The sequence below is a fragment of the Trematosphaeria pertusa genome (genome assembly GCF_010094035.1).
Source record: "Trematosphaeria pertusa strain CBS 122368 unplaced genomic scaffold BU26scaffold_16, whole genome shotgun sequence".
NCBI classification, from domain to species: domain Eukaryota; kingdom Fungi; phylum Ascomycota; class Dothideomycetes; order Pleosporales; family Trematosphaeriaceae; genus Trematosphaeria; species Trematosphaeria pertusa.
The window spans coordinates 346,867-370,956 of NW_022987227.1; the positions used below are offsets into that span (position 1 = coordinate 346,867).

Sequence of the window (24,090 nt, forward strand, 5' to 3'; positions counted from 1 at the left end):
TATGTGTGTGTATGTATATGTGTGTGTATGTATATGTGTGTGTATGTATATGTGTGTGTATGTATGTATGTATAGGAATCGTCATAGAAGTCAAATAGAACGAAGGAGGAGTCAAGTATTCTGATGGTGTCGTCTTTGAACGGGTTCGAAGTTAGAGCATACATACTAAGCTACCGTCGAACCCTATTTCTCCCAGACCATATAGGAAGGAAGGAGTCATGATCATCATATCGCATTAGACGTTAGCAAGGAAAGGCTACCCAAAAGAAGCTTTAAACGTCCACCCTCATCCCAGTCATTACCCTCAACCTTCCTCAAAGCACGTCCTTAACACACCACTTCAACCAACCCCCTAGGCTCTTGTCCGGTCTCCCGGGAACCCTAAGCCGACCGCCTCCCACTTATCCCGTCGACCCAAAAATCCCCATCCGTCTCTTTTTCACGCCCTGTTCGCTCCCTTTTTTGCCTTCCCACTCCCTCCTCGCCATCTCCTTCTCCACATCCACATCATCCCCATCCCACTTCTCCCCCTTCTCCAACTCCCCTCCACCCACACCTGTTCCACCAGCACCCACTACCTCGATCGCCGCATGCCCATCCTCCCTGCCCCTCAGCCTTACCACCAACCTTCCATTCCCCTCATCCGGATCACTAAGCAACCAAACATGCTTCGGGATCTTCTTCACATCCGACTGCACCATATCGTCCGCCGCGTCCGCGAGCTCCCTTCCACCTCGCGAAGCTGCTATGATAAGATCACGCGGATCGAGGTAGTTGAATCGCCCGAGCGAGGACCAGCCGCGTGTGCGTACAGCTTCGCCGACCACGGCGAGGATGATGAGCAAGTTGAGCGAGAAAATGGCGTAGATGTAAGGTGATTGCCCGAATTGCAGCGCGTAGACGTAGATTTTTGCTGTTTGCGGCGTGAACATGCGTCCCACCATGAGCTGGGCCGAGGCGTAGGCCACCAGCATGTCATCTGCCATTGCGATGATGGAGTTTTTGAGGCCTGCGAGCGTGGCTTCCTGCTCTGTGAAAGGGTTTCGGGAGACGGACGCGCGCGACATGTTGTACGCTGCGATGCTGGAATTCAGCGCTTCACCGAGAAGTGACACGTACAAATTAGTCATATCGTTTGATATCAGCTCGAATTGGCGAACCACGGTGCGGGTCAGATTGCGCTGGGGGTTGAAGTCCGGGATGGTTTGAGCGGGACGGACGGTGATGTTGAGGTTGGAGAGGTCGACTGTTACGTTGAAGAGTGTGGGGGTAAAGTCGATCTCGCATTGCGTGCCGTTGAGGAAGCCGTAGGCTTCGCCGGCGGTTATGGCGATGTAGCGGCGCGGCGAGCGTTGACTGAAGGCTACGCCCATGGCGACGATTGCTCTACCATCGTGCCCGATGTAGTTGGAGTATTCGGGCCCGCCAACGCTGTCTGGCAGGCTGCCGGAGGCGGCAAAGATCCATTCATTGACCGGTCCGGAGAGGGTAAAATTGGAGGTTGCGTTGTAGATACAGGAAACGTTTGCAAGGTAACCCTCCTCTTGATACCTATATCCAGCCGCCAGGTTGTTAGACGATATCAAAAGATCCGTCAAACCAGCGGGAGCGCCGACGCCATATGATCTCCCTTGATAGCTAAACTGGGTGTTGTCGATTTTAGGGTGTACAATAGGGTCGGCACCAACAGAGGACGCTGAAGCCGCAACGGAAAGGAGAGGGCCTATGAGCTGCTGCCCAACTGAGTACGTAAATAGGCCTTTCTGATTCCGGAGGGATGGTCCAGCGTTCCCAATCTCCATGGGGTACTCCCTAATCATTGATACATCTTCATAACTCGGTAGAAGTAGCGTGCCCGTACCTGTTGTCCTGTCTATTAACGGCGTTATAGAACCGGCCCATAACGCTGCGGGGACTAGACTGAGCAAGACCGTGAATAGCACCGGAAAGAAGAAGCGGAGCGGCAGATCCCAGTCGACGCGCGGAATACTCATGTCCATCCAGGTTCGTAAAACGTCCAGCGAGACGCTTGCTTTGGCCAAGCGCAGTCGCAGGGCATAGTTCTAGAGGTGAGAATACAGAGTCAGTGCAGTTCATTGGAGGATGTAGTACGCCTATGACCTCATCGAGTACCTGCCGAATGGCGAAATCTCATCTGCCAGGCACTCTGATAGAGATACGAAGATTGTAGCCCAGCGTTACGTACGATCAACTTGCAGATTATCGCAACGTGAATAACGCCGAAGAATGCCGCAAATAGCTGGACGATAAACGCCACTGAACCTGGGAATCTGTTTGCCACTCGAAAGACGACCCCTGTGGCGCGCCATTCGAATCGGTCCGCCGCCAGGAGAAGAGTGGCCAGAGTCGTCGTAATCAACAGGCCATAGAAGGTGTTGTACCGCATCCAGTGGTTGTACCTCGGTGACCGGCCATCGCACCCTGTTCCTTGCCTCTTGACGCCATTTCCAAGAAAGGTCAACTGGCGGACCATTAAAAAAGAACTCGCACCCGATCAACGGATAACGAGAAGAACGACCATGAATAGAAACGAGCGTAAGTGACGAAAGGAACGAAGATGTTCAGAGGTATCCTGCAGGACCGGCCATGAGGATCTTCGGAACAGTGAGCTACCGTGCTATAAGTGGGATGTTGCGGCGCAGGCATTCGCTTCTGTGGCCGGATGTGGCTCGTTGGCGCATAGCACTTATCCGCATGAACTGCATTGAACCGGGCATGCGGCGACTCAAATAGGCGTACATGCGGCTGAAAGGGGCTCTAGATTGGGCCAAAACGGTCTGCTGGATCCTGCGGTGGTGTTTGAATTCAAATCTTGCAGCGGGTGCTGCATCGTGGAACGATGCAGATGGCCTTGGGCCAAGAGCGGAACCTGCGTTCGGATGAGATAGCAGCGACGCATGCAGTCATCTGTGGATGTAGATTCCACTTTTTCTATTTGCTTGCCCGGGGGAGGTGAAGGAAGAAGGGCAATTCCGTGGAACGGCCACGTATCAGTGAACTCCTTTAAGGAACTGGCGGAGCCGTGATAGCGTCCCAGACGAAGCGGTGATCCCGTGAAGTGTCCATAGAACGTGACAGTATAGCTTGGCTCGTGCATGCTCCTGAGGGCTTGCAGGAGTTGACTCGGTGCAGTTGAAAGGGGTCTGTGATCAGAGCTCGCGTTGCAGCCGTCTGCAAAGGAGCGCTCTCATCGCAGATCACCCGAGAGGAAGCTGGGCTCATCGAAGACGGAATGAGAGGATGCGAAGATGTATGAAGACAGTCAAGAGTACACGAAAGCGAGATAGATGTCCAACGACGGAGTCGAGATGGACTTGGTGATGAAGGCACAGTGCGGAGAATATCGGCCAATGAGGAAGGCACCGCCCCTCCCACGTCACCCTCTTGGCAGGCATCAAGATGAAACGCAAACCTCATCCACCACGTTTGATCTCCAACAGACACGACGCTGGAGCACGAGCTGAACGCCCCGCGCATTCTAGCCGAGCACGACTGATAGCAATGAACGTCCAACAGCCGGCACGGCACCATTGCCATTGTGATGTTGGCGACTGGCTCACCGGTCACCTGCCTCGCGCCGCTGAGCCACGCTCAACCAACCTCGCCGAGGTAGAATAGGCAGATGCGAAAAGGCTGGTTGGAATCTGCTGTGGCTGCGAAGCCGGTCACTCAGCCGAGTGAGGCGGAATAGAACCGCACAACTTCGCCATCGCCATCGCCATCGCCATCGAGGCGGGGTAAGCGGGACGATATATTGATTGTGCGGCTGACGACCGGTGTACCGTGACCTCGTAAACGGCTGCAAGCAGTCGAAAGAACCCGCTGAAGGCGTTTTTCGTGCGACTGCAGCGTGTCTCCCCGATGCGCGCAAGGAACGCAGGTGAGCAAACCCCGCCTCTAGAAATGTACGTCGCGCGTGTCAAGGTATGCAGGAGTGGCTGGCAGGAATTGACGCTTGTGAGCAACCTCAGGGGGCGGAGATTGCAAGGGCAAAGAGTGAGCTACAAGCGAGAGTGTGAATGGTATGGATGTGATTCATCTTCATTATCGTCTTCTTCGTCTGCCCATCCATAATGGGCGACGTATATGCTATCCGCGATATTGGATATCGAGCAACAGGCGCGCCGGCCCATAGATCCCACTAGAAATGCTGCGATTGACCCCCAGCGCCGACGCAATGCTATGCAAATATGCCAATGATGCCAGACATGTCCCAAGAAATACTGATTAGGTCCCCATCCAGTAGGCACCGCATCGATCATATCCCTAGTATCTTTTCGTGACGTTACAAAGGAAAAAGCGAGTGAATCAGTATGCTGTTTGCCTGGCCGTGTAGGCGCCAGCAAACATTCTATTGAAGAAACCACTAGTCGACGTTTTCGCCTTCTTCGACGGTTTGTCGTCGTAGCTGAGCGGGAGAGAGTGCTCGAGCTTCGTTTGTGACCCGGGAGCGTGAATATGCACAAGAGTGGCGCCGCTGTCTGTGTCGTAGAGCGGCTGAACGACTGCCTCTGCGGGTTCTTCAGTGAAGCTGATGCTCCCCGGAGAGTCCGAGCTGGTTGAAACGGACGAGCTCCGAGTAGGTGGTGATAGCGAAGGCGTCCTTGATGGCGCCCGTGATGATGGAGTGGCGTATGGCCGAAGCCTCTGGTTCGCGTATGAAGTGAAGGTAGGGGAGTCGTAAGTAGGTACATCCAGGCGAGATCGGTAGAGGTTCTCGGAAGTAAGCTTGTGCTGCTGGCGGGCGAATTCCTTCTCCCTTTCGGCTTGACGGACCTTCTCAGCTTGACGAGCTTGCCACACGCGGATGGGAGCAAGGAAGGGCTCCAAGTGGTAGTAGAGATCGTCTGGGTTGATGCGGAGGTCCCAGTCTAGAAGGAAAAGGAGCTGTTTCTCCATGAGGTTGACCTCGGTGATGGAGAAGCCAAAGTTTTCGTATCCCCGGACAGCACTGTATCTAGCCCAGTGCTTGTTCTTGGGAGAAGAGTCGTTCAGGTTCTTCGCGGCAAGGATGAGAGCGGCAAGAAAGATGCGGTGGACGGTACACCGCATGCCCTTGGCGACCGGCGGGAGACGGGATTTTAGTCGGCTAAGGTAGACGAGAGAGGTCATGAGGGTCGGGACCTGGACATGTGACCTCTCCACTAACGATGTGATGAACTCTTCGACCGACGGTAGAGGAGGTTCCCGGTAGTTGGTGGCGGCATCCTGGGGTGGTGATGCCGGCGGGGTTGGTGGCAGGTTCTTGTTGAGATGCGATGATGGTTCGCAGCGGATGACTTGTGATGCCTTCTGTGCGAGGTATGCGATCATGTCCGGTGACACCGGGAGCTGAATGAAGTGGTCCAGCGCGGCCTTGTTTTCGGCGGCCAGGTTGGGTGAGTAAGTCATGATGGTCGACGGTGACGAAGACGAGTCGGAGGGTCGTGCGGAGGTCTTAAAGCACTGGTGCTTCAGCCGTGTATATTGCTGATGTGTCGGTTCCGAAGTAGGAATACCGGGCTCCTCGAATTAGAATGAGCCCTGCGAGGCGGAAACTCAGGATCAACAAGGTATGTCGGGCTGTCCAAGCGTGTGTAAGCTGAGTCCGAGGCTGTACGAGGTGGCTTGAGAGTGCGGAAACAGACGAGGTTGAAACAAAAGACCGGTGCGAATTAAGAGGGATTGATTCCGGCCGGCGGAAGGCGCAATGCTGTTGAGAAGGAAAGGGAAGAGCGACGGGGCAGACTGCAAGGAGAGTCTGGGAGTGGCACTGCCAGGAAGGGGAGGGAGGTGTGGATGCTCGTGATTGGCCGGCGAGCGGGGGGGGGATCGTGCCTGCCGGTTCAAGGGAGGGAGGGAGGAGGGGGATGAATGGGAGAAGGGATGAAATATCAAAGCGAACTGCACTGACCGAAAACGAGTGTATCCGCGACGAAGCGTGATACTTATCCTGCGGCCCCCTCGGTGGGACGCACAGCGATGCTACTTTTGAAGCTGCCCTCAGGAATGCTGGCGGGGAATAGCGCGCCTGGGAGGCTGCAGGCCCGGAGCCAATGGAGCGCCCTCGCCGCCTGCGTTTCGCTTGGGTGCGCGGCAGCAGCAACTCGGGCCAGGCGGTTAACTGGCTGTCTTCGGATGCCTGAGCCAAGTGGGAGGAAGAGGTGCAGCGTCCCCAGAGAAGGCGTGTTTCAAGACACCCAGCCGTCGATTCGCTGCCCGCCAGTTGTTTGCAGGGAGCGGAGGCTATTTCAGAACGAGCACCTGTCAGCCAATCTCCTCGAGCCCGGGGCCGTCTGCGTTTCAAAGGAGTGGCTCTTCGTTTTAGAACATGCCGCTCACTGCAACGCAGCAGTGTGTTCGCCAAAGGGGAGGCCGGGAGCAATGTGGTATTCCGTGCTTGCGCGACTCGCAGTGTATATGCAGGTAGGATAGCGAGGGCAGACGGTTGTCGAGGGTCGGTTTGCTGGCGTGCGTGCAACGGGCCGGTGGGCAGCAGTCTCTGATATGTGCATGCACCGGAGGCTGGTCGCTGGCGGTCGAGGTCTGCTGGTGCGGGTTGGGTCACAGTGGAAAATAATATGAGGCGGTGAGGTATGGGCGGAGACGGCCAGCCTCGACTGCCGTAGGGTCGATGAATGGCATTCGACCACGACGACAGACGCGACCGCATCCATATATCCACATATCCCAGCACAGGCATCTCCTGCCACCGGGCCCGGCAGCTGCGCTCACGGACTTCGCCAGCATGACGAGTGACGAATGTGTGGCCCAAAGTTCGGAGAAGCAATGCCCTGGTGGTGGCCACACGCAAATTTTGCCAGCCCAACCCCAGCCTCCAAGCCCTGAGCCAGCGACGAGCCGTCGGACTCGAGGAGGTCGAAATGTGGCTGTCCGCCGCATCGGGCAGGCCACAACTCTCGTCGCCATCGCGGACGCGTGTGTGCACCGCTGCGAGCTGACCGTTGCATGTGGGAGGGCCGGAGACGGGCCTGGATGGGGGAGCTCCCTCGCGCGGGTGTGGCTGCGGTGAGGCGGTGCGCCGCGTCGCGCGCCCTGATTGGCGCTCGGCGAGATCTCGCACGAAGCGCACGCCCTCGGCGCGACCCTCCACCACGATCAAGGACGGCTGCGATCGTCATGTCATGCGTCGGCGCGCAGGGGCGGTGCCATTGGCCGGCTGTCACGCAAACAAATTCTGTCCGTTTCAACACCGGTTGACGGCTGCCATATGACCGGCCGCTATGGGCCCAGGGCATGAATGACACCCATCTTGTCGTCGGCGCCACCTCAGCTGCTCCCAGATTGCAGCCATGTCGCCCGTCCACACCACCGCGAGACAGCAGGCCAGCTTCATGCTGGACAGCCGTCGCCAATCACCGCCCGGACCCTGCCAGTTTCCGATTTTCCTCATGAAGCGCTGTCCTGCACAGCCTCAGCAGACCACCCAATCGTGCCCACTAGTTGCAGATTTGCTTCTAGAAGGCCGTGGCATCCAAGACAGCCAGCAAACACAACAGCCGACCGTCAGAAGACAACCGTCGTTTGTCAAATGGCGTCTCGGAATCGCCGCCGCTACCTCCCTGTATCCGCTCGACCATCCTCAGCAGTCGCGGGGCGTCAGTGGGCGTCAAACGTGGGGTTAGTACGGCAGCAGGCGCCCACTCTGCCGGCCCTGTATCTCCGTGCTACGAATGTCCTTCTCTCATGTACGACTTCCAAAAAGAGACCCCAGGCGAAGCGCTCGTTGAGGCTCTGTGCGGCTGTCAACGTTCCGATGCGGCGCGCACGCTTCCGAGGCCCGTTATAGATGCAGCCGCCCACCAAAGCGCTCGTGTCACGACAAATATGGAACCGTTCCAACACCTGCAATACTGTCCAAATCCTCACCTGAATGCATAGCGTTCTTCTCGCCCTCAATTTCGAGCACCGAGAGTACAAGCGGCTCGCCGTCTCAACAGCTTTTGCTTCACGAAGCGCACTTCGGCCCCCGACTACTCTACCAACGCAATCCGCAACCGTTTTTGTGTTATGCTGCATAGCTAGCTGATCCCTACAAGCTGCAGATCAATTCCTGCGCCGCACACGTTTGGCTGGTAGTAGCTACGCCATCGCATTGACGAGAAACATCCGCGTCGCACCCTGCTTCGTCATCCCCCGGATTGTCAACGCTCACGACATCAATGCGGCGCAGTATCCTCTTCAGGCGATGTCGTTGACAATGACGAAGCAACCTACGAAACCATTTAAATTTCCGGACTCCAGAGCTCAAGTGCCGAGTTTGGTACTTTGGACGAGTTGGGCCTAACAGTCCGACGCCGCAATCCTCCGACCCATAGATGCATTGTCCTGCCCAACCCTCAACAGATTCTGGCTTCCTAGACATCGTCAAACTGCCGCAGGGCGATTCCCAATACGGGGAGAATGCAGCTTCCTCAAGAATGTTTGTGGAGCTTGGACAACAACCAGCCGCGCTCCTTGGGGCCAAAGGAACACGATCTCCTTCCTCCTTCATCCTTCAGATATGATCATGGTAGACGTGGAAGATCTAATCACGTGTAGGGAATAGTGGACACTTTGCTCTCTGGATTTTCGGGTGTCACCGAGATTTGTAGGGATCCGAGAGTGCTGCTGGCGAATCGCATCCATCTCAACTAATTCATGAACGGCGGAGCTATTTCTCGTAGTGGAAGGCCTCCAGAATCCCACAGCGCGCCGCGTTCCGTCGTCTTCGGTCGGTCAATCCGTAGTTCTCTGCTTGATCTCCGTCGCCTTGCGGACAGAGTTCATCGCCCGTTCTAACCATGAACGATTATGAGCACCGCTCCTACCGGCCACGCATGATCTTTGTACGGGCCGTGGCCCGACGCCGCTGTGCCACGACCGCTGTGATGGTTATCGCTACGGATAACCTATGTTCGGTTTGCTCGCATCGGAGATGAACGGCCACCGTCAACTGCGGCATCATCAACCCAGTCCGTTCCACAACAATCATGCGGCGAACTTCATCCCGCACACCCCATTTGCACGCAACAAACGCCTATCTCGCAATAGATCGTTCATTCACCGCATTTTCGTAATACACAGAGGTATCTGCATTCTTCCATCCCCGCTATTCCCAATCCGGCTACTGCCGGACTTCGCAGCCAATCAGGAGCATTCACGCCGAACTACCCAAAGTCCATTTTAGCATCTGACCTTCTGGACCATCACCCGGCTTACACGAGCGGAACAACGGGGTTTGGTTTCAATGGAATGCCTGACTTCATGCCGTTTCCTGGCCCCGCGGACGCGGATCCGGATCTAGAATGACGTACGCAGACGACGGATTGTGAGCGTGGGACTTTGATCGCCAAGGCTCCGCTGTTGGAGGAGCAGTCTGCTTGGGCGTCCCGCTAACACAGCCACATATGTACGAAGTATTGACAGCGCTGTTGCATCCTGAGCTCTAGGAATGAGGTCGGCCGTTGAAGCGAAGTCCGGCGCGTCTAAGTGCGGGGGATCTTCAGGCTTGCTATCGTGCTGATAGTGTAGCCGGGGCTCACCATGACCCCGGAGAGATGGTCTCGTCTTCACCGACGGTATGCCTGATAAGATATTCGTGCACCGCATTTTCATAAGCTTCCCTCGACGGAGTCGCCTAAATTCCAGGTTTGGTAAAATCTATGCTGTCTTTGAAGGATCCACGCCGCTTGAGTATTGGGGAGGTTGACAATGCGAGGCGGAGAGCGAGGTCGTCTATCGGTATGTCTCGGATCCTATTATCCACTCGATCCCAGAAGGAATAGTGGGCTGGCCACTGTTTCTCAGTCAGCATCCCCATATCCTCTTGTCTCTTGATCATACACGTCCATCACGCCATCCGGGCAAAGTCGCAAAACTCAATGGTGTGGAAACTCGAATATGAGAGTATAATGACGACCGTCACTCGATCCCGAGAGATGAAGTGGAGCCACTCTCTCATGGAGGATGTCGATACTGTCAGCCTTGAACAGAGCTTGACATTCCTTCTGGAGCCCAAACACGGCGAGGGTCGACCGAAACACAGCCCAAAGGACGGCATCGCCGATGCTTGCATCTGCAGTGAAGGAAAAAGCGAGGATATAGCCACAGTTGAACCCGCTCTATGCCGTAGTCCAACCATCACATATCCCGATTCTGTCGTGCAGCGGTATGAATAAACCTCTCGATACCAGCGCCATAGTCGATGAGCAGTGACGATGAGCTCAAGTAGGTGCAAGGCTCTCTATGCTACTAGACCTGACAGGTCTATTGAATTTGGACTTTGATGCCTTAGCATGTTGAGAAGTTGAACAAATCCGATAGAGTCATACTTTGCCTTGTCACGGGTCTCGATAGGTAGACCTCACCCGAAACGCGGAGCCGTTGCGTTTTGAGCGACGTATCGTGTACTGAAGGACCACGGCCACTTCGTGCTCCACCACAGCAATAGCTACAACCTATGTGCCGCTTGTCCCCGCATCGGTTGGCAGCTGCTACCGTCCGTTATGTTATGTTCTCAGCGCTGGATAGGACATACACTTGTCAAGCATTATGCGCAGTTCCAGCGCTTTCCTAATCCACACCGAGTGTGCCTTCCTCATTCACCAGCGTGCTGTCGAGATGCGTATATGCTTATTACTAGGGCTCGTGGATGTACGGTCGCACTCAGTCGCTCGTCAATCGCCCCTTTGAATTCAACTCCTAACTTTCTGGTGTGGCGTATGAGCCGTGCGTCAAATCGTTCATGATATCTAGAAGCAGACAAAAGAGACGAGAAAGCCATTGCCGGTGAGTCTTCTTTGCTATGCTATCATAATATCTTAGATGTAATATAATGGACACTGCTCCGAATACGGTGTTATTGTTGATGGATAGAAAGAAGTGGAATGCCCTAATGCCTAGTTGAACGGTATCGTGAAGGTCGTACCCAAATGACAGAGAAACCGCTCCAAGGTCTTCCTTACGCACTATCCCAAGAAGTTGCTTTAGGCTAAGTCATGGAACCACGGCCATGGCATTTAGTGCATCGACCGGTGCGTTCTTGATCCGGGATCTTGCTCCCTTCCTCACCCCGAGTTGTTACGACGAATCCTGTTGTGCCATCACCAGCTGTGCAATGGGTGCGCGCGATGATGTTCTCCGAATCAGGCGGGGGAGCGCTCAGGTGACGTTTCGTCCGGGGCGACATCGTCCACTTCGTTTTCGTTCTCAGAATCAGCATCTTCCTTATCGCTACTGACCTCCCCTTCATCCCCACTATCCGACTCTACCTCATCTCTACTATCCTCCTCAACCTCGCTACCAATGTCTTCCCACTGATCCCCTTCCCCAACCGAAGTCTCCCTCATCATCATCGCAGTCAGCCGCAGGAAAGCCTGGAAGACAGGGAGCTGTAGCATTCGATAGTAATTCCGGAGTCTAGTAGCGAGCTCAGGAAAGAAGGTATCGGGTTCTGGGTACCGTATCTCCAGATCATCAAGCGTCTCCTCGACGGATGGAGTGGGGAATAGCACCTTGCGGCACATTGGACAGGTTTGGTGGGAGAAGAGCCAGCGCTGGAGACAGCTGACTCCGAAGACGTGACCGCATGCTTTGATCTTGACAGCGGTATGGGTATTGTATGTGATTGCGGCGCTATTCGAGACAGAGGATGGCGCTGCAGTGGCGGATACCGCGGTCTCGGTTCGCTCACCAGACTTCGAGGTCTGGGCCTGCGAGCCAGGAGCTGTCTTCCTGATTTGATTGCCGAACAGCGCGGTAGCATTTGTGGATGACTTCAGGGCACCTTCTTCTGCTGGCACCCCCAACGGCTCGTGGCAAATATCGCAGTCGAGCTCGGCGATGAATGAATGAAGCTCAAGACCCTTCGCGTGGAATTCCGTTTTAGAGGAGTACGCCGCCATGTTGGGTGCGGAGGCAATGTGCGATTCGTAACGTGGTGGAGATTGTAACTGGGTTTTCGTCTGTTGGCCAGATCGTGGTAGGAAGGTTAGCAGTGAGTCGAGCTAAAGGAAGACACGAGGTAATAGTCTGAAATCTCAAAGTAAAGGTAAATCTCAACAAACTGAGGCGGGGAGCAGAAATCACGAAGGCAGACTACTTCTCTTACCTACTTACTAGCCCAACTACTGGGGAGCTTGAAGTCTCTCCTATGAGTCTCTCTCATCCCGCTCACCGCACCCATTTCTATGCACTCAGTCTCCTCCCTGCGTCTCTTAACCCCAGAAAAGCCCCAGATACCTGGAGCACTTGACCACACCTGTATTCCGCCGCTATGTTATAGTAACGTCGATTAGTGCTTGCTCACCGCAACGCGGGAGGAAGGAGTGTTTGAAATAGGTAAAAGTCGGCCCGAAATACTTTGACGAGTTATCACTGGGACGGCTCCTATGAGGCCAAATGCATGCGCTGAGGTGGACGACATAAGTCCGGTGTACCCCCGCCGACATTGCAGAAATGAGGGGTCTCGAATGTAGTAAAGTTAGTCCGGAGTGCTCCGATGCATTTTCGATGGGAACTTTTCCACGAGGTTCGTGGATTCAGTGCGTGTGTTTGCCTTTTTGTACCGGCGATTGCGAGAGTTGCGCGGAGCGGAAGAGCTAAGCGTTCTAGGAATTGAATAGTTAGCCTTTGATATAGGGGTTCTTCTCTGATCTTACACAATGTGTAATGTCTTGAGTCCCGCCGCACGTTGAGGAGTTAGAGCTACCAAAGGGCAACTATTCACCGTCAGATCTCTACCCGCTCGACATTGCAGACCAGAACATTGGAATCCGGGGTGTATGTGGAAGCCGCTGCTTGGCGCGCATGTAGCTGGTATCGCCAATGGAGCAAATGGGTCGGACCCTCTCGCATCGTATCTGCGTATGTCGGTATTCCAATTAGTCGAAGATAAAAGTTCTCCTACGGCTGAATCCTTGAGTTTGGCCTGTACCGCTTATTTCGTACCTCCGAGACTTGGCGTACAAGGCATCGCGACACGCTTTAAGCCGCCGCTGCTTCTAGAGATGTTGTTCATTAATATGATCGGGGTAGGGGTAATCTTTCTGAAATGGTGCCGACCGACCACACCCCCCGTTTCAACACTGACCCTAATGATACTCTTACTGAATGCGCTCGGGTGGACAGCGAAACCATGAGCTCCATAGGAAGAGGTATAGATATAGAGAAAACCATGTCGAAACTGTTGAAGATCAAAGCGAACTTTGTCATCCACCACATTATCTGAAAACATTACTATAGGCAATCCTCCTGATACCGCCCAGAAGTCAACCATGTCGTCATCCCAGGCCAGGCGCAATCCTGGCCCAGCATACGTCCATATCCTCGACCAACGCGAGAAAATTGTCGTCGTCGAGATGCTGCAGGATAAAGTTGTTCAGAGCTGACATGCGTCCCTCCTCTGATTGCATGGTGAATTCTGCAAGGCTCTCGGTGGCGTTAGCGGCGATGGCATTACAGAGTCCCAAGGAGAGTCGGACCTGGCCTTGATTCGTTGCGTCGGATGCGGGAGGAGACAGAAAGACACTTGCTGGCTCGTTCTGCTGCCGATTCTGCTGGGCAGCGCCGGGGGGACTTAGAGGACGCGTACCGGGTCTGGTAACAGTGGTACCCGGCCTGTATGGTGGCGGGGAGCTCGGAAGAGGCTGGTTCTCCTTGCGCTCGGTGATAATCGGCTTGGAAGGAGAAGCATTGTCAGATCCTCGACTGGAGCCGCGCCCTGAGCTAGGCCTAATCTGGGGTGTAGCATGAATACTCTCGACTATGGTTGGCTTGGCTAGAGAAGACAGCTCAGTTCCATGACTATTTGCTCCCTTCGAGCTTGGCCTCTTGCTTCCGGCACGCGAAGGTGGCGGCAAGGGTGGTGGCCCCATGATGCTGCTGGACGACCGGCTGCTAGGCCGAACACCGTCGCTCCCCGAAGACTTTGGGAGATCCGGGCGAACGAAGGGGAGTTCTCGCCTCGGTGGAAGGTATGATTCGCTTGTGCTAGTGTTTGGGCGATCGGACGATAGAGCAGTGTCCTGCCGGTTGGTGTTGGTCGGAGTTGGAGGATTGTCTGGAACGATCGAATAGTCCGAGAAGAGGTTCCTTGACGATGAGGTGGATGCTGAATCAGGCCTCCGAAAGTAGACTGGAGGTACAAGCGGGCCAGACAGTGGCAGCATAGCAGACATGGGGCGGACAACAGCTGCTTCCTGTAACTGTGGCTGAAGGGAAGGCGCAATAGCTGGAAGGGCGGAGAGCGGCCGATTCGAGATTTCCGCAAGATGAGACGGCGGGAATGAAGGACCCCCGCTCTGGGGCCTGAAAGGGGATACGGAAGGAGTCGATTTTGCGGATTGTGCTGCACTCATCCGCAGACCAAGCTGACGAAGATGATTGATGGCAGTGTCATATTCCTCAGACGAGGCGAACCGAAGCTGGATGCGACGAATCTACGCAGAGAGTCAGCTGTCGTTCTTCATTAGATTGCTCCTTTACCTTTCCCTGGTCTCGTAGAGAGTAGCGAAGCGCTAGCATTGGGCACTTCACGATAGCTGAGATGGGTAACTGGTCGCATTTTACTTCCATTCCGTGGAGGGAGAGTCTGTCGGTGATTTCCCGACCCTCGTTGACCATCTCCTCAACAGGTACCTCGTACTATTGCGTCTGTCAGAACGCCATCGCACGTGCGGTGACTGGGTACCCTACCAGAACCTGGGTTGCCTGGGTGATTCTCATTACTCGCGAGCGAGGGCCTGCTGACCTGAAGCTGTCAAAGACGACCACAAGGTCACTATAGGTGTGCTTCCAAACATAATGCTGCTGCGACGCGTCTGGAGGCACGTCGGTAGTGGTTGAGAGCTTGGCGAGGTTCAGGCTGATGAGCCCCGAGTCTGCCATGGTGGAGGTTAGTGAAGACGCTGGCGTTAGTCCGAGATCAACTATTTTCACCCAATTTGTGCGTGAGGGTGAGAGTCGCGGTTAGGGCGAGTGGCGACGAGATGGAAGCGGAAGTCGCGACTCGGAGACAGCCTTGCAGGCGGCGCGGTCATGTGACTAACCTGTGGCCCGTGCACCGGAGCTAGAGTCGCGGAACTTTGAGCCTTGCATTCTGATGTTCATCACCATCGCGACCGAAGCGCGCCGCGCCCGTCACCGAAGCCACACCGCCGACTGCGATTGCGCCTGCCTCCACACCGCCCACAGTTCATGCCTCCCGCTCTGCGCCGCGCGACCCATAGGCGATAGCGCTGTCCGTAGCATGGCGCCGAAAGACAAACAGCCGCGTGAGCCCTCCATCGAGCGCACGACAGAGTACGAGGAATTCCTAGAAGAGCTGGCGAAATACCACGAAAAGCGAGGGTGGGCACTCCGTTTGCGTTTTGTTGCTGAAGCGGCTGGTACTGACCGTGATTCGTAGAACAATCCTGGACCGCGAACCCAAAGTAGGGAGCCGACACATCGACCTGTTGCGCCTGTACAAACGCGTGAACTTGGAGGGTGGATACGACAAGGTTTCGGATACGAAGGGCAATAAGCTCGCTTGGAGGCGCCTGGCTGGCGAGTTTCTCCCTGGAAGCTCTAATTTGACCACCCAGGCCTTCCTCGTCAAAACCGCATACTACAAGAATCTTGCGTACGCGCTCCACCGCTCCAAATACCGCGCAGACACTTAATGTGAGCCTAGTGCCTACGAGATCACGAACGTCCACAAGCGCGAGCCGCCGCCCAAAGAGATCCTAGAGGATGTGTCCGCGAAGGGAGGCGACCTGCTAAATCGGACCGTCGAGAACTACTTCCGCCCTATTAGTCGAGAGACTGAGCGATTACGGACCGGTGAGGACGACTCCGACGAGTCGGACGAGGAGGGCGACCACAAAAGGACCCCGCGCGAGGACAAGATGGACTTGGACGACCCAGGAAGTACCGGGCGGGTGACAAGAAGCATGTACTGCCGCTGTTAAGATAATGATCGTCTTGCTAACACCCTTCAGATCTCCGTCACGCTCCGCCGCAGCGGATGCTCTTCCAGCCTGAAGTATCGGGGCGCCAGACCCGCCAGTCGACCGGACACCTGAACTCGCCGCAGCCCGGTATGAACGGCGTCTTTGGGACAAGCGGTGCGGCCATGACGATAGCGAACTACGAGCCGCGGACAGCTGTGCCTTCTACCATGAAGCCGGTCACGACTCCGGCGAACAACCCCGAATACTTCATCAACCTGCGCAAGAAGTACATCGTCAACCGGAGGAACAGGCCTGTCCCATTAAAGGGCATAATGCTACCTGGCAGTAAGTCGCTTGTCTGTCGCTCTGAGCCCGTGATTAACACAACCAAGCTGGCTTTCCTGGACCTAATATCTACATCCGCGCTCTGCACGCGCTACGATCTAAGGAGCCAGAAGAAGAGGCATATGCATTGCACCATCTGGTCAAGATATCTCACGAGCGTGGCGACAAGTATAGGTTCGATCAGTTTCCCGGACTCGCCGAAGCCCTCATCGACAAGGTCATCCAGATCGCATCCTTATTTTACGATATCGATTGGGAGATATCGTATGTCGAAGAGGAATTTGATCGCCCGAACGTACTCAACGGTTTGAATGGGACCAAGGATCTAATGCGACGGATACAATCTCTCCAGGCACGGGATATCCAGGACGACCTGTTACCAGACAACGATGCCAAATCCCTCAACATGATCAACGAAGCGGCACTCATTATTCGCAACATGGTCATGCTCCATGAGAACGCGCTCTATGCCTCCATGATACCGTCCGTGAAGGACCTGATCGTGATTGTTCTCAATCTCCCAAACCACCCCACGGTAATAGAAATCCAACACTACGCTCTCGAGATTGCCGAGCAGTTGACGAGGTTTTGGTTCTTGGATGCGCAGAATCCGTTATACCGCTCTCTCCTCGCTCAGGTCGACTCCGAAGATAGGGGCAAAATCATCACCTCTTTACGAGCGCTTGGACGAATTGCGATGAATCTGGAGGCTACCAATAAGCTGTCGGGCGTGCCGAAGAAGACACTTCAGTTAATATGCAACTGGCTCTTAGTAGAGGACGAGGAGCTTCGTAATGCATGCCTGGACTTCCTATACCTTTTCACTGGTTTCGTGGATAACGTGGAGACCCTTGTCCTCGAGGTCGATGTTGAAAGCCTTGTCAATCAGCTGGTTCGCCTTCTCCAGTTCGGCGCAATCGCGTACGAGGAGCGGCGGAGTAGCCCAAAGTCGTCCAAACCATCACAACACGCGGACGGCGCACCGAAGCTTTCGTCTGCAATCATCGAGCAGCTGGTGACACTGGACGAGCCCGAGCGTAGTTCGCAATGGCTGCGAACGTGTTTCGAAGAGGATCCGACGGGTGAGATTACCCAAATACAGCTCTGGTCCGCATACAACGCAGCCTTCCAGGACATAATGACGAACAACACGTCGTTCAAAGCGCTCATGCCGGCTAAGGACTTCATCACCAATGTTTCGACTACCTTCGGTGGCGCCTCTGCTCAGGTAATCAACCAGAACGGAGCACAGAAGTATACTATACGAGGTATACGTCCACGATCGGTCCCGGTTGACCCTTCAACGAAGAAACAGTACATGCGGTGCTGCTGGCATCCACCGAGCCTACTGAATGGGTATTCGGATACGAAGCACTCCACTGCAAAGATTGAATGCGGTGAATTCACTTCCGGCGTCAAGGCCATGTGGGAGCACATCGTCTCTGCACATCTCAAAGTCCCAAGAGATGAATCCGGTAAATGGCTCCTCGAGCAGAAACCAGACATCAACATGGAAAACGGGGACGCCGTGAGCACTTCCAAACCAACGAAATACTTCTGCCACTGGGGCGGCTGCACACACTTCAACCCCTCAGGCACCGACTCCGCATTCGAAGCCGGCCAACACGTCAAAACTCACCTTCCGGACACTTCCCTCATGCATGCGGTCCACGCAAAGCATAATCGCACCCCCTCGACATCCACACCGCTTACCTCCTCGGCGCAAGTTCGCTACGAAAACTTCCAACCGCAGTTCGGCCAACCCGTCGGCCTGGGGAGCCTGGGCATGGGCACCCGCTACAACGATAAGTATGCGTATGGTGATCGCCTGCCTGCTTCCGCGTCGCTCCCTTCACAACCTACACCCAACTTCCGGTACTACAACACCTCCACCGACGAGAACAACGACGCCGCCGGCCTCGCACTCGCCTCCGTCCTCGTGCTCCGCAATCTTGCGCGCCAGCTCGGCAAGCTTAACCCACCGTCCTCCGTCCACGAGGTCCCCGATTCACCAACACATACCCATAAACGCACCTACAGCGAATCGAGCCCAGAGCATCGACGCACCATGGGCGGGAAGAAACCGCGCCTGAGCGATGCGGCACGCGAGGCACACGAGAAGGAAGAGCAAGAGGCGGAGAATGCGGGCTGGGTGCTGCGCGTTTTCGCGCCCGTGAAGGAGCAGCTTGGTTTCGTTATGGCCCATAACCTGACGCTGAGAAATTATATGGGCCCACTTTTTAGGGCAATCGCCGAGGGCGGGGGTTGAGTGGGATAGAGGGAAAAGATGGACGAATGGGTCTGGCGTTTTGGATGCTTACTGAGCGTAGTGTTCGCAAGGATAGGGCGGCCTGCTCTTGGTTCGAAATACCTTATGGCGCATCTAAGCGAATGAGAGGCCAGAGCCTCCTGTTTCATGTTAGAGCGAATATGTGGGTCATCGTAGCAATTCAAGCACTTTGTTAATCCGAAGGCATTCATCCCTTGCTCTCCTTACTCTCGATGCACACTATTAGCTTCAACATGAGCATAGGAGCAAATAGATGCGCAGGTGATGCCTACTCCCTTCCAGTAGATGAAGAGCATTCTTGTATTCTGGGTTTGGGTTTGCTCTGTCCAAGCGCTGGGTTCTTTTGGCTACCTTGCTCAATGCACCGTCCCCTCTTCACCTACAACGTACCCCCTTGCAATTCCACTCCGCCCCTCCTCCATCTTCGCCGCATTTCTAACGACATTCGGATTCTCGTCTTCCTCGGTCCGATAATCGCTCCCTAGTCCCTGCCATGTGCGCTGCGAGCGCAGGAACTCAGCCCCAGGGCTCATAACGCCTCCGACCTGCGCTAGGTCGCCATTTGCTCGCTTGGTCAGCGCGGTGCTACTTTGAGCCGGTTTCCCGTTTTCAAGGCGGACTGTGGGTTGGTGGGAAGTGGTCGCGGGGCGCATAGGACGCGAGTGCGAGACGTAGCGGCCGGTGCGGAGATCGAATTCGGGAGGCGCAGATTCTTCTTCGGAGTCGTAGTCGCCGGTGCCGTTGGCCCCATGTCCCTCCTGCAACTCTCCTTTATGCGTGCCTTTCGTGATCTTCGTGGGTTTCTTATCCTTCTCCTCAAGCACGGCCTGGAAGTCGCCCGTCCACTCGCCTGTCCATACCCTCTCCTCATCACCCTGTAATGCCAAGTCCAACTCGAAAGGGGTGATAATTGGTTTCCAGAATTCTTTACTCTCGATCAGACTGCTTTCCCAGCATCCAATTACGACCCATCCGCCCACTTCACTAAAATTGGCCACTTTGGCGGGGTTGACTTTGCCAACGACGAAGGTGTAATACTTCTTGCCTGCGGCGGTAATTTGGTGCTGCACGTGGGAGAGAATGTGCATGTAGTTCTTGACGGATAATGTATTGATGAGGATTCCGAAGACGGAGGCGGCAGTGAGCGAGGTGAGCAGGGCATAGCGTCGGCTGAGCGTCATAGCGGTTGAAGCAAGAGTCGCAGTCGGCGGAGATGATGAGTCGGTGGGATAGATGTGGATGGATGCTACGCGCGAGGAGAGTGTGAGGAGGAGGGAGCGTGGCGGGTCGGAGATGTGGAAGAGGCGGTAGTCGCGGAGCGCTTCTTTCGAATCTGAAGCTTCTGGGGGGCTAGTCCGGTTCGGGAGGAGCGAGGAGGGATTGTGGACTATCTCCGTTGCGTAGGTGTTCGTATATCCGTCGTCGTTCAACCGTGCGTGAAACGTGGGTATATGGTGGGAGTATGGTATGTCTGCCATGAGGATGACCTTCTGCGCCTTATCCGAATACGTTTGTTTGAACGTCGATATTACCGATTCCAGATCCAGCGGCCTCTCCGTGAAAACGTATATAACCGGTAGTCTCGAGGGAGGCGAGAGACACGATCTGCCATAATGCACCACGACGTCTGCGTCGACATGCTCGGCCGCGACCTCATCCACGCAGCAAGCGCCGTAAGACGTATCTGCCAATATGAATAGACTTTCTTCAGTAGAGTCCTCTTCATTTATAGTAGCATCCTCCAACTTTGCAGCCACCTGTTCCTCCGCGGTCGTCCCACTCTGTCCCTCTTTCGAGACCTTGTTGCGAGCTTTGCGAGTACTCTTCAGCCCTCTTCCCAACGCCTCATACACCCTCGGCGCATCCACCAGCATCTGGTCCGGAAACTGGAGCGCTATCCTGTTCCATCTTCCTTCTCTTATTTCCCTGACGGTGCGTTCGATCTCATACGTGAGCGCGAGCTGCTCGTCCGACAGCCGCGGGAGGCTCGATACATCGACAGGAGGGGTAGGGTCTTCGAAGACATGTGTTTCCGGCGTGGAGAGAACGGGCGCGGTCTCAAGGACAGGGCCGGCCATTGCTTTGCCAGGGAAGGATTTGGCGGGGCTGAAACTTTTCTGTGGTCCTGGTGGGGCACAAGCCGATGTGCAGGGGTCCTCAGAGCCTCATCTGTGATTATTAAGCGAAATGGAAACGACAGGTGACGACCACCTAACTATTAACCCTATAACAAGTACTTAGCTCCAAGTGCTCTATGCACATCATCCAGCCTAGAGGCACCCCCACGCTGCCAATTCCCCATGTGGCTTCCCCCGAATAGCCCACTTCAGCCCCAGCATACCCTTCGGATAATCGACCGGATTACCTAGTCGCAGCTCATTGTCACTATCTGCGGCTGGGCCGGAGATTTCAGCATCTGAACCTAGACCGGACGAAATATTCTAGTGTGCGTAGCCCGACCTTAGCCCACAATCCCGAAACTACGCATCACCTCTCTCCTCCTCTCTAGCCGCGCAAGATTGAATTCCAAATCCTTCCCCTTCAGCCGAATTCCCACGTTCATAGCTTTACTAACAGTATCCGCAAGCATGTAATCTGCTGCCACATCACAAGGCCGCTCGGCCCACGACTCGTGACCCCAGACTTCGAAGGGCGGTGTGAGTCATCCCCTGCATTGTGATGAGCAGCATGTACGCGAAACGTAGGCTGTATTCATCATGTCGATTGCAGAGTTCCTGGATTATAGGCAGGAAGCGCATCATTGCTTGGCCGAGTCTGATCGAGCAATACGGCTCGTGCGCCTGTAATTTGAAAGCATCATAAGTCGACTGCATTCCGTTCTCGACGGCACTAAAGACGTCCCTACGCCGAGTAGGACATTCGAGGCGCATTTTCAGTAGGGTGGCACCTCTGCGTCTTGGTTAGCAGTGTAAACCTGCGTGTAGTGTTGAAAACTTACCAGTGATCAGCTGCTTTGCATCGATGAAGTCCCACAACCGTTCTATTTGCTTATCTTTCTTTTCAACCTCATTCTCCACATCTTTCAGCTCCTTGAGAGCCTGATCGACCATTCTATCCTTCATAATCGGTATGCGCTCTCGAAGAGTTTCTCATAATGCCATTCCTTATTTTCATTCTATACTCGTTGTCTTCGTCTCGGTACCGGAGGGGGGGTCGTCGACTCGGTGCAGTTTTGCCAGTTCTTACTCTATGGCTGAATCTAGTTTTGCGAGTCCTTCGTCTATGGCGGAATCGAGTGTCGTGCCTGATGGGTCTTCGGAAGTGGTGGAAGCACTTGTCCGGTGACGTTTTGGATTACGCCTTGGGGTCGTGGGCGCGCGGCGAGCGCGTTTACGCGGTAACTCTGACATTATTGTAAGAGCTATATCGCTGCGGTTCAATGAGGACAAAGAAGGAGGCCGGAGCGATCGTGTTGGCAGAATCAGGGTTGATACGCGGTGCTAAAATAGCCTCGTCTTACCCCCTGTTCAGCGCGCTAGGACGCGGTATCACATGATGCCGCACCTTCCCAGATCGTGACGTGCACAGTCTCTGTCGTGCAGTCCTAGCCGAATGTTGACATGATGAATTAGCACTAACAGAACTGTATGGTATCTGGCGCTAGCACCATGAATTCGCTACGTCCTCGAGTGAAGAAAAGTCCGATACTCAGCCTCCTCTTCCTCCTCATTCCGCTCCCTTTCTTCCGCATCATCCTCGTCAAACACCATTCGACTAAACCGATCCCTCTCCGCTCCAATCAACGGGGCTCGCTCTCCCTTTCTTCGCGTAAAATGACTCCCGACACTGATCGCCAGTGTGCTCATGCCATGCACCAATATACTCCCCAGAACAACGAAAGATATGATGGGCCAAACGAGGGTCACAGCCCTCTTTTTGTCAATCGGTAGATCAGTCGGGGGTTGCGGTAATGGCAGCGACGTGTCGGTCTCCAACTGGGCCCTCGCCTCCATGGCTAGAAACAAGGCACCAACGCCCATAGGTCCAAAGTGGCCGCAAAATAGCGCTTCAGTAGTCGTTTTGACGTTCGGAAGCCACTTCATTTTGTAGAGCGAGTAGACGATCGGAATCCTCCTGAACAAGAGGATTAGAACGAGGATTCCAAGGAGACGGAGCGGCGTGATGGTCTCAATGTGATTGAAAGATTTCCAAGGGATCATTGCGCCGAAGAAAACAAACATGGTAGAGTTGCACATCAGATCAATAATCACCGGAAGCCGTGTATCCGCTGTCGGAGAATTGCCGCCGTGGGAAAACCCTAAGCCTGCGAAAAAGGCAACTAGGAAGTCGTCAACACCTAAAATCGAGGCTAGTCCAATTGAGAATACGGCCAGTAGGAGGTAAAACGCCAGGTAGCTGCGAGCGCATTAGTACGTGCATTAAAGTACGAGATGAAGAAGGGATAAGGCGACGGGGCTGGCGCCTAGGCAGATCATGGTCTGTTCTCGGGCGGTTGGAGACCTTTTAGAATAATTTCGAGAGGCAAGATTCATATGCACACGTACCTTGCTCGCCCGATCATCTCGCGACTTGAGCTGAATCTGTATATCCTGTTGAAGACGTGGCCAACGAATAGTCCCAGTATCACGCCAACAGCACATTGGTACAAGACTGTGATCAGGAACCACTTCTTGAAAATACCCCTAAGAGTAGCCTTGGTCAGGATGCTTAGTCCGATATAGAGAAACGGGAACGAGACGCCGTCATTGCAGCCGCTTTCTGAGGAAAGAAGATCCCGGATCCGTTTGGGTATTCGGGTGCTGAATTGCGAGTTGGAGAGAACGGAGGCTGCGAGCACCGGGTCCGTAGGCGTAAGGCATGCTGATATAATAAGCGCGGTCGCTATATCTGTTTCAAACATAATCATAATAAAAGCGGCGCAAACCACCCATCCAAACGTCATGATAGGCCCGAGAAGCATGGCGACATCCTTCCACTTGCTTCTGAAGTAACCATCGGGCAGCTCCAGGCCGACAGCAAAGCACTGAATTCCCGCAATGAGACGCGTGAACTCATGCACCACACCGTCACCGAATCCCCATTCGTACGGTTCCAAGACGCCGATGCCACGGGGTCCAACGATGATTCCGAAGACGGTCGCGAGAGGTGGCTCAGAAAGGTGGAGGCGATTCCGGATTTGGAGCGAGAAGACGGCATAGAGCAGGAGAAAGAAGGTTAGGACCGCGTAAGTGAGATGTGCGGGCGTTGGCTCAAGTTGGCTCCACGCCATGGCGGCCTGTAGAGCTCCGGAGAGGGTAGTCGCAGTTGTCTAGGCAGACAATGGCACTGAAAGGCCAAGAAAGTTTATCAGTTTCTGTTTGGACTTGTTGAACTGGATTATGCAGGTTATTGCAGAGATTGTTCCGAGCGACAAGGTTTACGTCATGGTGACCATAAAAGACGGAACTTTGGAGAGACGGCACAGATTGCAGTATACCTCAGTAGAGGATAGAAGAGCAGAATACTTTCGAAAAGAAACTTGACGGTGGGATAGGAAGA

At 54.6% G+C, this 24,090-nt stretch overlaps 11 protein-coding genes across 11 annotated transcripts; 4 read left to right on the top strand and 7 right to left on the bottom strand.

Moving 5' to 3' along the window:
* Positions 1 to 282: 282 nt before the first annotated feature.
* Positions 283 to 2,759, bottom strand: BU26DRAFT_107270 (uncharacterized protein). Its single transcript, XM_033819347.1, has 2 exons — positions 2,207 to 2,759; positions 283 to 2,063 (listed from the first exon to the last, which is right to left on the bottom strand). Exons 1-2 carry the CDS (start codon positions 2,492 to 2,494, stop codon positions 402 to 404), a joined length of 1,950 nt encoding a protein of 649 aa, XP_033678701.1. The 5' UTR covers positions 2,495 to 2,759; the 3' UTR covers positions 283 to 401.
* Positions 2,760 to 4,329: 1,570 nt separating this feature from the next.
* BU26DRAFT_436749 (cyclin) lies at positions 4,330 to 5,412 on the bottom strand (the record flags this gene model as incomplete). The annotated part of the gene is made up of 1 exon (XM_033824189.1): positions 4,330 to 5,412. The coding sequence occupies one exon, from the start codon at positions 5,410 to 5,412 to the stop codon at positions 4,330 to 4,332; it is 1,083 nt and encodes a 360-aa protein (XP_033678702.1).
* Positions 5,413 to 5,446: 34 nt separating this feature from the next.
* On the bottom strand, positions 5,447 to 6,874 carry BU26DRAFT_554549 (uncharacterized protein). Its single transcript, XM_033832269.1, has one exon. The coding sequence runs from the start codon at positions 6,701 to 6,703 to the stop codon at positions 5,459 to 5,461; it is 1,245 nt and encodes a 414-aa protein (XP_033678703.1). The 5' UTR covers positions 6,704 to 6,874; the 3' UTR covers positions 5,447 to 5,458.
* Positions 6,875 to 7,244: 370 nt separating this feature from the next.
* On the top strand, positions 7,245 to 8,528 carry BU26DRAFT_554550 (uncharacterized protein; the record flags this gene model as incomplete). Its single annotated transcript, XM_033832270.1, has 3 exons — positions 7,245 to 7,641; positions 8,061 to 8,284; positions 8,340 to 8,528. Exons 1-3 carry the CDS (start codon positions 7,314 to 7,316, stop codon positions 8,526 to 8,528), a joined length of 741 nt encoding a protein of 246 aa, XP_033678704.1. The 5' UTR covers positions 7,245 to 7,313.
* A 2,421-nt stretch (positions 8,529 to 10,949) lies between these two features.
* BU26DRAFT_107289 (uncharacterized protein) lies at positions 10,950 to 12,090 on the bottom strand. The gene has a single exon (XM_033819348.1). It carries the CDS (start codon positions 11,904 to 11,906, stop codon positions 11,148 to 11,150), a length of 759 nt encoding a protein of 252 aa, XP_033678705.1. The 5' UTR covers positions 11,907 to 12,090; the 3' UTR covers positions 10,950 to 11,147.
* Positions 12,091 to 12,731: 641 nt separating this feature from the next.
* On the top strand, positions 12,732 to 13,190 carry BU26DRAFT_107310 (uncharacterized protein). The gene has a single exon (XM_033819349.1). The coding sequence runs from the start codon at positions 12,786 to 12,788 to the stop codon at positions 13,140 to 13,142; it is 357 nt and encodes a 118-aa protein (XP_033678706.1). The 5' UTR covers positions 12,732 to 12,785; the 3' UTR covers positions 13,143 to 13,190.
* A 93-nt stretch (positions 13,191 to 13,283) lies between these two features.
* Positions 13,284 to 14,889, bottom strand: BU26DRAFT_436214 (uncharacterized protein; the record flags this gene model as incomplete). Its single annotated transcript, XM_033824163.1, has 3 exons — positions 13,284 to 14,441; positions 14,488 to 14,646; positions 14,698 to 14,889. The coding sequence occupies 3 exons, from the start codon at positions 14,887 to 14,889 to the stop codon at positions 13,284 to 13,286; spliced, it is 1,509 nt and encodes a 502-aa protein (XP_033678707.1).
* A 230-nt stretch (positions 14,890 to 15,119) lies between these two features.
* On the top strand, positions 15,120 to 18,750 carry BU26DRAFT_609047 (uncharacterized protein). Its single transcript, XM_033835898.1, has 5 exons — positions 15,120 to 15,351; positions 15,410 to 15,625; positions 15,677 to 15,933; positions 15,984 to 16,280; positions 16,328 to 18,750. Exons 1-5 carry the CDS (start codon positions 15,251 to 15,253, stop codon positions 18,547 to 18,549), a joined length of 3,093 nt encoding a protein of 1,030 aa, XP_033678708.1. The 5' UTR covers positions 15,120 to 15,250; the 3' UTR covers positions 18,550 to 18,750.
* A 91-nt stretch (positions 18,751 to 18,841) lies between these two features.
* BU26DRAFT_523292 (diphthamide biosynthesis protein 2) lies at positions 18,842 to 20,688 on the bottom strand. The gene has a single exon (XM_033830005.1). The coding sequence runs from the start codon at positions 20,646 to 20,648 to the stop codon at positions 18,927 to 18,929; it is 1,722 nt and encodes a 573-aa protein (XP_033678709.1). The 5' UTR covers positions 20,649 to 20,688; the 3' UTR covers positions 18,842 to 18,926.
* Positions 20,689 to 21,496: 808 nt separating this feature from the next.
* BU26DRAFT_107344 (uncharacterized protein) lies at positions 21,497 to 21,998 on the top strand. The gene has a single exon (XM_033819350.1). The coding sequence runs from the start codon at positions 21,686 to 21,688 to the stop codon at positions 21,947 to 21,949; it is 264 nt and encodes an 87-aa protein (XP_033678710.1). The 5' UTR covers positions 21,497 to 21,685; the 3' UTR covers positions 21,950 to 21,998.
* A 180-nt stretch (positions 21,999 to 22,178) lies between these two features.
* Positions 22,179 to 24,066, bottom strand: BU26DRAFT_543217 (Na/H antiporter-like protein). The gene is made up of 2 exons (XM_033831683.1): positions 23,097 to 24,066; positions 22,179 to 22,947 (listed from the first exon to the last, which is right to left on the bottom strand). Exons 1-2 carry the CDS (start codon positions 23,819 to 23,821, stop codon positions 22,209 to 22,211), a joined length of 1,464 nt encoding a protein of 487 aa, XP_033678711.1. The 5' UTR covers positions 23,822 to 24,066; the 3' UTR covers positions 22,179 to 22,208.
* Between the last annotated feature and the right edge of the window lie 24 nt (positions 24,067 to 24,090).